Raw genomic sequence first — 10,703 nt, 5'->3', positions numbered from 1 at the left:
CAGAGACGTCGCATTTACTTCAGTAGTAAAACCATAGACATGGGGTCAAATCAATTTGACAGGGCTGCGAACTGACTTCTAGTAGAAATCGCAAAATCCAGTGGATGCGACTTGAGTGATTGTGTAAACGGTATTCTCTAATTTGTCTCTAATTTGGGGCGATCTATACCGTCTATGATCTAATTGCAGGTCAGTCGCTTACAGTTTATTATGGATGCCGCTTGTTATACCAATGCTATACCAATCTCACACAGACTTAAGATTCTATTTAGTCTGTTTACAACCAATAGCGTTTGAGTACCGGTGAAAGACCCTAAGCATGTAAATTAGGACATGTCGTTTTCCTTTCCGTCCGTCGCAAGTCCTGTTTTTATATTCTCGATCTTTTGGCGGAGAAGGGTTGGTGTAGTGGGTGTGTTTTCTCTCCCCCCTCTCCCTTTCCTCTTGTCCTTACATCCAAAGATTTGTCTAAGCTGTCGCCCTCCTCCCTGTCACTCTTTATGCATCCCATCGGATAGTGATAATAGTATTAACAGTGCATTCAACTCAGTCACGTGTCATCCCGTTTCAATGAAAGCGTCTTTGTCGCTTCCCTCGACGAAAGGGATAGGGGGTGTTTTGGAGAAGCCGGACAAAGATTGGCCGGTAATTGAAGAGAATCTTCCGCATGGATATGTTAAACATGCAAGCAGCTCCTCTTAAGTGTCATAAAGTGAGTTTATCTCCGCGTTCCAATGCTCCGCGTCCTGTTTTCTTTCCGTCGGAGTAGCAGTTGATATGTCAGCCGTGGAATGGTGTTGATATTTGGTGGTGGTTTGTCTCAAGGAGAGCGGAGTCATAGACCGATCACTCTAATTACATCTGCCTATCCTCTGACGGACTTGGTACACTGGCGTCCCCAATAACTTTCTTTGCCCTACTTTACTCTCCTCCTCTCTCTGTTCATCGAGAGTGCTTCTTCCAGACGATAGCAAAACACTTCGCCCAGCCTGGGACGACCATACGTTGACCTAAGTTGCTCGTCAGGATACGCTGAGGCGATAACTGGGAGTCTAGAAAGGGGAGAGAGAGAGAGAGCAACAAAACGAAAGGAGCTCGCGGAGCAATTGCAGATGTTTGAATTTAGCGACGAGTTATTCGCAAAGGGAGGAAAGCAGTTTGTTAGAATGTCATTCTAAAGTTAGGAACCATACATTTAGAAATTAATTACTTGACATTAATGGTTTCTCGAGAGAGCCATTGACTTCATGTGGAAGTCGTTTCCAGTCTACGTTGATTTGTTATTCTTTGGAGCTAGGAAAGAGGATAAGGAAGAAGAAGCGAGGACGAAGGGGAGAGGAAAAGCGGTTACTTTTTCTCTGTCGCCGCTTTCGTGTCCTCTTTTCACGGACTTCCTCAAGTCAAAGGGCATGGAAATTAAATGGGTACAGCGCGCCCTCATTGACGAGTCAGAGGCAGGTACGCCGACGCTGATGTTGTAAGTTTGCAGCGTCCTTCTGCATTCTAATTGCGAATCAGTCCGCAGCAAAAAGAAAGGGAGAAGGTGATAGGGGGATAGAGGGAGAGAGGTTTGGGTGGAAGTATATCGGAGAGTGGAGGAAGGATCGCACGCTCAAGGAGGGAAAAGGCAGAGGAGGAATAGGAGGTGGAGGAGGTAGCTCGTTCCAAATCTGTTCTTACAGACCGAGGAGGTTTTTTTTTCTTCTCTCTCCTCCCCTCTAGATCCCCTCGCTCGCTCATCTCTTCTATTTTGTCTTTATGAGGTACGACTGTGAGAATAAACGGAGAGGATCCTATTGTGGTTATTCACCTTTCAGCCCCCCAGATCTCTCACATTCTAGACATGTTCTTTGCTCTGGTGTGCGCCGTCCCCTCTCTCATTGCATCCTGCCGAAGTTCGGGCGCGGTTTTCAACTCCCTCTCCGTCGTGAACTTCAACCACTTCTCCATAAATTTTCGGTCAAGAAGCCATGGAGAACGCGCGTATTGATTCTTACGTCATGTCAAGCTTTCTTGAAAAGGAATTGTGACGTCGGAGCTGATTTATCCCGTCTTCGCCATTGTCTTGCGTCCCTCATCTTGGCTTCGGCATCCTATCATCATCCGATGTTATATGTCAGATAGAATACATATATATATAGTAACGAAATAGAGGCCTTCCCACACATCGGCTACGCCGGATCACGCAAAGGTGTCGATGAACACTCTCTCTTCTCCTCCTCTCACTCGCCCTATTGATTCTGTGTTCGACCAAAAGAAGGCGGCTCACTGACCAGTTGATGGCGAAACGTGTCCGCGCGACTCACACGACGCTGTCCTGAGTGTTCGCGACATCTCCACACCGCAGACCTTTTGCCTCCTTCGTTGTCGCGACCCATCGTTCACGTTCCATCAACATCCACTCTCCAGCAACCACACACTCTGTTGACCGAACAAACTGACCGTCCAGCTTGCCGCGATGAGCTCTATTTATTTATTACTTTTCCTTTGTTTATGTGCGTGTCTCTTCGGCACTAGCAGATCCCAAGAGGTCGACAGTACTGGTGAGTCTATCATCTCGTCTCATCCATCATGTCCATTCATCCTCTCTTTATTTTGATCTTTAAAGATACAGTAGTTACATTCTCTTTGTAGACGCTCTGTGATTTCCACGAAATTACGTCATGAAATATATATAGGCATTATATCAGTTAAACCACACATGGAAATGTATGATACCGGTGTGAAATGACAAAGTTGAGTTTCTTCTTCTTGTGCTGAAAGTTGTGGTCTATTCACAGTCAGACAAAAAATATTCCATGTCTCCTACCTATTTATGATGTCATAGTCATGTTAATGTTGTTGTAGTAAATTGAATTTCATGGCCAGAATCTCGAAAACTGACGTTAATGTGATGTAGCTACAGTATGCTCTACGCGTGATTGTTAATAGCTTCAACGATACTACAATCAATTACTAACTATGATAACTAGTGAGCTGAAGTCGAGTGCGAAACAGAGAGAAAAAAAGCAGAGAGGGAAGAGAGAAAGAGGAAGAGAGACATATAATATATAGAGAGAGTTATAAAGAGACATATATGTAGATAGAGACACATACCAAGATATATAGAGAGACCGATATTATAGAGAGATAAGGGCTTTTTACACTTGTAAATTTTTGCTTAGCCCCGGACCAACGGTGGGGCTAAGGGGGGGGGGGGCCTTAGCCCCACCGTTGGTACGGGACTATCCTTAGCCCACTTTCTGTTTACACTCGTTTTTGCCAAAGTGGGCTAGCCCCACCGATAGTACGGTACTATCTGGCCCTGCAAAATAGCAGGGGTTAGCACCGCAATTGCGGTGCTAGCACCGCAATTGCGGTGCCAAGCAAGTGAGTGTAAACAGAACGAAAAAATAATCCTGGGCTAAGCGACGGAGACGAAGTCTGACCCTCACTGACCAATCAGAAACGAGGTAATCAAGTGCTGCCGGTGCGTGCGTGTACGTGTACAGTACACAGCGTAATTATGAATATTCATGTGGTTTGGAAAGTCCGGGGCTAAGAAATACGAGTGTAAAAAGGTCAGTTTTCTCCTTAGCCCCGGACAAGAGATAGTACGGGACTAATTGGCGAGTGTAAAAAGCTGAAAAAATTGGTACGGGACTAACGATAGTCCTGGGTCAGAGAAAGTCCGTTATTAAGAAACACAAGTGTAAAAAGCCCAGAGACATAAATAGAAAAATAGAGGTATAGAGAGATATACCGAGAGATAGAAACATATAGTAATATAGAAAACATATAGAAAGACAGACGGATATATTGAGGGATGGAGACATAAACGGAAAGATAGAGGACTGGTAGAGGGAGACATACAGAGAGATTGAAACACATAGAAAGATAGAGGGTGAGAGAAACATATAGAGGGATAGAGATATCATGGAGATAGAGACGTATAGAAAGATAAAGGGGAGAGGGGTATAGGGAGAGATGAAGGGAGAGAGAGGTATATGGTGGGGGGGGGGGAGGAAGGGCAATATGGGAGAGAAGAGGAAAGAGTGTGTTTGTGTGTATGCGAGAGTATACGTACTTTGTTTTGATATGAGGAAGTAAGGTCAGTTGTAGCGGGTGAAGATGAAGCACCTTACGCACTTTTCGTTTGGCAGTTTTAATAGAGGGAAACTCCATGAAAGGAATTTTTTTCTTTTGTACTATAAGCCACGTTTATGTCGCATTTTTGTTTTAAAAACACTCTATATGTTCCCTTGTCATGTCAAAACCTAGCATACAAGACAATATTCAAATAACAGGTAATGTCACGTTAAAATGCATATTATACTGTACTTAAGTGACATCATATGTATGAAACGATGACTTGCAATGATTTTGCGATTAATATATGGGTATGAAAGTTCCTCAAAAGAAAGTTTGTGAGAGAAGAACGGTTTTGAATATCGCATGTATTTTATTTGTAATGTTTGTATATCAAATTGACTATATTGAATGGGATAGTTACGGAAATTCACAAGTGGCAAGCGGTCTCCTAAAAATGGAAGCCAAAAGTGCGTCTATTCTCTGAAATAACCATTGAAGGATCACAGAAGCCACAGGAATAGTGTCAAAACGTGGCTTTAGTGGCTTGTATTTATTGGCAAGTCTCATCAATTACCGAGAACATGAGGAAACACAAATCACATTTTAGTCTTTACAGAGCTCATCATCAAACAAGGGTTGATACTGTGTCTAGTAGCGCTCATAAATTCATCTTCTGACCTCTTCTACACTTATTGGGTATTAACCAATAGTCTCCTCCCAGATCGTTATCTTGGATGTTTAACTTTCTGTAGTTATCACTTATTCGTGACAATTCACCAATCACTCTGCACTTTATGTCTCGTCTTCAGTCGATGACCTTGCTCCACCCTGTACGCTGGTATCATAGACCGGCACACATGCGAATGTTGGCAAAGTGTCCCCCTCTTTTATCTCTCCGAAATGAAAAGGAGCTCTATAGGATATTAAAGCCAAATTATCCATAAAAGACATTCCAAGAAGGTTATAAAGGTACAGTCTTACGAGACAAGCCAAAGTGGTGTAACCACTGACATGTTGACCACTCAAGCTTCACCCTGAGATTGTTACATAGTATTTTAATACCAACATTATAACGAATAGAAACTATGAAATCCAAGGTGAAAAAAAAAAGGAGTCGAATGTTTAACCCTGAGTCAAGAATTCGTGGAGAGCCTTGTACGATATTGACGATGAAACTCATAAATTTCACTGAAGTTTTGGGTTGCAAAACGCTTGTTCATTGGCAGTATCTCATGAAACTGGTTGACTTTAATTACCTACAGGGATCTATATTCCCCTTTCAACATGTTCAAACAACGACGTCAAATTATCATTCATTATTCATTTATTAGATTGTTCATGTTTACTCTAAAATATATTTCATTCCTATTTTAGATTGATAACTGTTTGAAACCTAACATGAGGAACCTTAAGCACCTCTGATAATAGTAGTACCAATAAAAATTTTTACAATGCGGCAAGACTATTGATTTAATCCATTCACTTAACAATAATTGTCGATGGGCTGTATGAATGTTTTATCGTTCAGTATGCACATGTCTTCTTGGACTGGGTACAAGAGATCCTTGTATGTTGTGGAATCTTTCAAGCATTTGAGGGCTTTTCAATCATCACGACTGTAAATCAAAGTCACTACAATTTCATGCAACACAGTGACAAGTATCTGTCAAATATTTACTTTGCTCCCAGTAACGTTGGAGTAGGACCCTATATAGCAGGCTCTTGAGGTTAGCTTTTGAGTGTTATTTTTTTTTCATCCAAAAGTTTCCATTTTGCCCATTGTTTCTACTCCGCATCTTACTTCATTTCCAAGCTTTATTGACAAGTTCATCTCCGGAAAGTTTTCACAATTTTCACTGAGATGGACAATCACCCTGTCTAATCTCATTCTGTTGACTCTTAGCAAGTTTCATCGAAAATTGCAAGGAACTTATAGGACTACCAATTTGGGAATGGGAAATAGCTCAGGATCAGTTAGCTGGGATGTACTTCAACATTTTAAAGTTTCATATCGACGTTCGAAAGATGATGTAGAAGAAATTGGATAGAGACCACAAGATCATTGTATAGACCAGAACAACTGATGTATTGAATGAACGGAGTGATTTGAATTCATAACCTGCAATGTCAAAGCGGTTGAAATAATCTAGATTACGTATTGTAAGAAAGAGTTAACTTTTCAATCTAAAAGACAACATTACCAAATTTATTCACGACAGATTTATGTGTCCCACTAGATTACAGCGGCTGGTAAAATGAACGACATCTGACCCCATAAAATTCAAATACAAAATGTATGACATGAAACGCATTTCCCTAATTGCACCAAGGATGGTTACAAGGGAATGCTCAGAATGTGAAATATTATGGCTGACTCCGATTTTTCACCTCATGAAATAAGGTAGGGCATTTTTAGGAGCATATAAATGGGAGTTGACTTTAAAGGAATGGTGTAGATTGATCAATGTAATATTATCAATTACAAAGTGAAAACTCATCTCAAAGATTGTGTTCTCTCGCTGAAATCTACAACGACTTTATCTGCATAAAACGAGTAAGTTATTTGCAGCTGATATTCTTGAAACGTCGTGTGGTTAGAAGCGGTTTAAGGTGCCTCGCTGATGCAACGGCAGACAGGAGAAATAATAACACTATACAAATATGGATGGACAATTAGTAGCTCAGCAGCAAAAGTCTGCAACGGGAATGCTGGTTGCTGGTGATAGTGGAAATTGTAGCCCACTGGCGAACCACTCTCATTTGGAGAAGATAACATCATTATCTAAAAGGGGACATTTTTTCCAAACGTAAAATGAGGCAACAGATCTCAAAAAGTTGACTTTCTATATAATTTCAATGCTACAATCTAACATCATATACAAGTGATAACCTGGCTTAATCGATACCCTACAGTTGATTATACCAGAAAAGGGTTTTGTGCATTTCGTTCGATTTTTGAAGCTGAATGAATGTTTCATTTTTTTAAATCTTTCATTTGTAGAAAAGATACGTTTCAAATTTAAAAACTTCAATAACATCATTTACAAACTTTAGGAGTAAGATCAGACAGAGCAAAGGGGGAAAACACCTCAATTACTGACTTCCTGTCAAAATTCAGTGAAGATGTAAAACCAATCTTGTAAAAAAAGATTAAATCATGTAGCTCATGTTTTCCATATTTTGATGGTACATTCTATTGTTGTCGCTTATCACATTGTGCAGAAAAATGTTTAAACATATTTAAATGATGACATCATGTATTGGTACATCGGTATGTAGCTACAAACCATCGTCGAAAATGAGCAGGTGTGATCCTCAAACATCATCTAGTTTGTTTGTTTGTTTCATATTTCCATCTGAGAAGATGGCTGGATAGCCAATATCCACCTGGATATGGATGCAGCTGGTATTCCATGGGGTCCAGTTGGATGTGAGGCGGTACCACTTCAACGGGTTAAACACCCTGCTATTTGCGATAAATGAATGAAGCGTGATCTTATACGTGCATGAGTTGTGACTCTCCCACACACGGGACCTCCATCTTATGTCCTATATCTGAGGGACAGAGTGTCTTGCCTCTTACTAAAGGGGACGGTAAAATGACACACAACATTGCTCAAGTAGACTCGGGGATCGAACCCGTGTCCTTTAGAGCTGGATGCAGACGGACTGAGCCAAATCACCAGCTTAGAGGTGAAGAAATCAAACAGCTGAATGCATATTGGATAATGGGGAAGTGACAAGAACTTAACAAGGCAGCGACTCTAGCCATCTTCCATTACCAATCACATAACGACCCTTCCAGGTGCTGACTAATATTTTCTTTTTCCATTCCACTCTATGTCCAAAGGCTGTATTGACGTCGGAAAGTGTGCTTTCATGCGACGGCCACTTTGTCTTTTTTTTGTTGTTGTTGAGTTCAGGAAAGGCAGCATTCTTTATTTTACACAAGGCTGATGTTACTCAGGGTTGCCCTGAATGTACTTTATGTATACTTAGCTCGAAGCCGTGTGAAGGAACCTTTGAAGCCCGATTCCTGAACACAAAGACTGTTTCACTCCACATTACATTAATACAGTCAAACCTGTCCTTAGCGACCACCTGTCTACCGTATACGACCACTATAAACAATTCACTCCGAGAGAAAAAAAAGCATGTTAAAGAATCTGTCTATAGCGGCTGCCTGTCTATGATGGTCACTTTTTTGTTTTCCTTGACTGACCGCTGTAGACAGGATTGACTTTATAATTTGAATAACCCTGTTTAAAAAGACGTGATGGTTGAGCCAGGCGTTTTCCTTAGTCCAGTGCCCGGTAGTAATATCAACAAAGACAGAACATGGCACAACTAAGCCAATAGTTCGTGATTTGTTTTTAATGTAATTTTGTTCACTTGGCTCGATAAATTCGTAAAGTGAAAGCATTAGATTGATATAAAGAACATATAATTAAAGAATTTCACCAAAAGAAAAAACAAGTTCTGGGACATCGAAAAACCAAGTGATCAAATCCCTTTATAAGGCATTGGGAACAACATATGCCATCATGCCTCGGGAACGGGTCAAGCAGAGAAATGTGAACTTTCCAAAAAGATGACGATTTGCAAAAATAGCTTCCTGTAGAGTTCTCATACAACGAAGACGTCACATAGAAACTAAATTCAAAACTTTTGAATGGATTGATTGTTTTTTTTTTTTATCTCAAATCTTCACTGAATGTTTCACCTGTCTTGTCTACATTCCCTGAATTCACGCATGAACTGCGAAGACCTTCTCATTTCAGGCATTTTCACAGTTTTTTAGATCTCGGCGTTATAGACGAACTACAATAAACCGCTGGTGATTCAAAGTGGTTAATCATTTAAACATACTGCAGAGGTTTTTGGTTTTAGTCTTGTTCTTTTTGTTTGCAAAGGCAGGTCCTGGTTGGTCGTTGAATAACAGGAGGCCTAAAACCAATGAATCGCTTTGTTCTACAGCCAGGAACTAACAGTAAAGGAAGAAGTTTAGACTGACTAATCACAAATTACGAATCCTTATTCGCAGCAAGAAATAGTTTGGCAGCTATATGGAATAAATTCTAAATATAGCACCACCTCACTTGTCTAGCCCAACATGAATATGATTTGTCCAACAATCATCTATTCTGCAAAATAAGAAAAAAACAACCAAAATTAGACAAACAAAGACAACAATTGGTGTTCATACTTTTCTGATTGGTTGGAGTGAGCTGACGTCAAGGGGGTGGGATGACGATCATTCGACCATTGACACTCGATTTTGACACACAATTGCAGATTTCACTTCTGTCACTCGACGGACTAGTCTCGGAATTTACGTCATAATGCTGTCTGAAACGCGCATGCGCCCCGCCAATTCATTAAGATTGATTACTTCTGTGGCCGGTGCGCGTGGGTGAAATTATGGCACACCGGTAGCGGGAAACCGTTTGAACATTAGACAAATGTAAAAGTAACGGACAGAAATTGAACGAAAATCTCCAAAACGATTTGAGTAGGTAGATCAATTTGCCTCAATAACACTTTGTCGGTAGACTCAGACGCACTTTAGAAGTTTTGTCGCAGACGAATGGAATCTGTTGGGCATTATGTTTGTTTTCTTTTGGATTATCGCAGTCACTTTCGGCTTTCGTCCCTTATTTCAGAGAACAAAACCCTTAATATTACGATGGAGAGCCTCTATTTTACAACGCAATTACCTGAAATGAGCCGAGTAAACTTTGACAGAGGCAATGGCCTGTGGAGTCCCTTTATAGGAAACTTTACTTTCAAAAGCTACTCCGTTTGCGATGATATTAATATATATGAATCGCTGACAAATGACACTCACAATTCGTATTGTATACTTTATCGAAATCTTTGTAATCTGTCTCTGATAGGTTGAACTTTTCGAATTTCAATTTACATCTGGAGGTGATTTTGTTGAAAGCAAAGCGTCATAGGTGATCAGTGTTTGGTCGTTGTTCTTGTGGGTAGGTGTATGTATCATACATATCTCTGAGACCAAGGATAACAAGAAAGACAGCCATACTTCAATCCTCCTTTTCATGGAAAAATACAGATAAGCGCTATGGCATAGTGGATAAGACTCCCGACTCCCGATCGGGGGAACCGAGTTCGATTCCTGCCCAGTGCTTACGTCCTTGGACAAGATGTTTTAACCCACCATGTCCCTCTCGACCCAGGTGCATAAATGGGTACCTGGCAACGCTATTAGGGTAGTCATAATGGCAGGGCCCTCTGGTAGAGCAGTGGCAACACTGAAGAGACTACCCTGGGTAAATAAGACCTTATCATTATCATTATTGTTGTTACTATTATTATTTTCCATTATTATTATTATCATTATTATTGTTAATATTATTATTATTATTATTATTGTTATTATTATTATTATTATTATCATCATTATTATTATTATTATTATTATTATTATTATTATTATTACTATTATTACTATTCATAGATCGTTTGAAACTACTGGGTGCCGGACCCGTACATATCATCGAGAGATTCTTACAAAAAAAAAAAACTGTATACGATGTAAAAACATGCGCATGCGTACAAAGGATGTTTTTCATGATCCCTTCCTTCATTATAATGTTTGACAACTG

At 40.3% G+C, this 10,703-nt stretch overlaps 1 protein-coding gene across 1 annotated transcript in view; it reads left to right on the top strand.

Annotated features, from left to right (window-relative positions):
• Window positions 1-10,703, top strand: part of LOC139729732 (signal peptide, CUB and EGF-like domain-containing protein 2) — a 96,674-nt gene that overhangs the window by 30,240 nt on the left and 55,731 nt on the right. Inside the window, 1 exon segment of the mRNA XM_071640668.1 lies at window positions 4,578-4,593. Coding sequence (XP_071496769.1) covers window positions 4,578-4,593 — 16 coding nt within the window.

This window comes from Diadema antillarum, unplaced genomic scaffold (assembly GCF_040938485.1).
Source record: "Diadema antillarum isolate AM-2024a unplaced genomic scaffold, OU_Dant_1.0 seq00000261_RagTag, whole genome shotgun sequence".
Lineage (NCBI taxonomy): Eukaryota > Metazoa > Echinodermata > Echinoidea > Diadematoida > Diadematidae > Diadema > Diadema antillarum.
The sequence above is the reverse complement of the archived record's forward strand: the minus strand, read 5'-3'. Positions and strand labels throughout refer to the sequence as shown.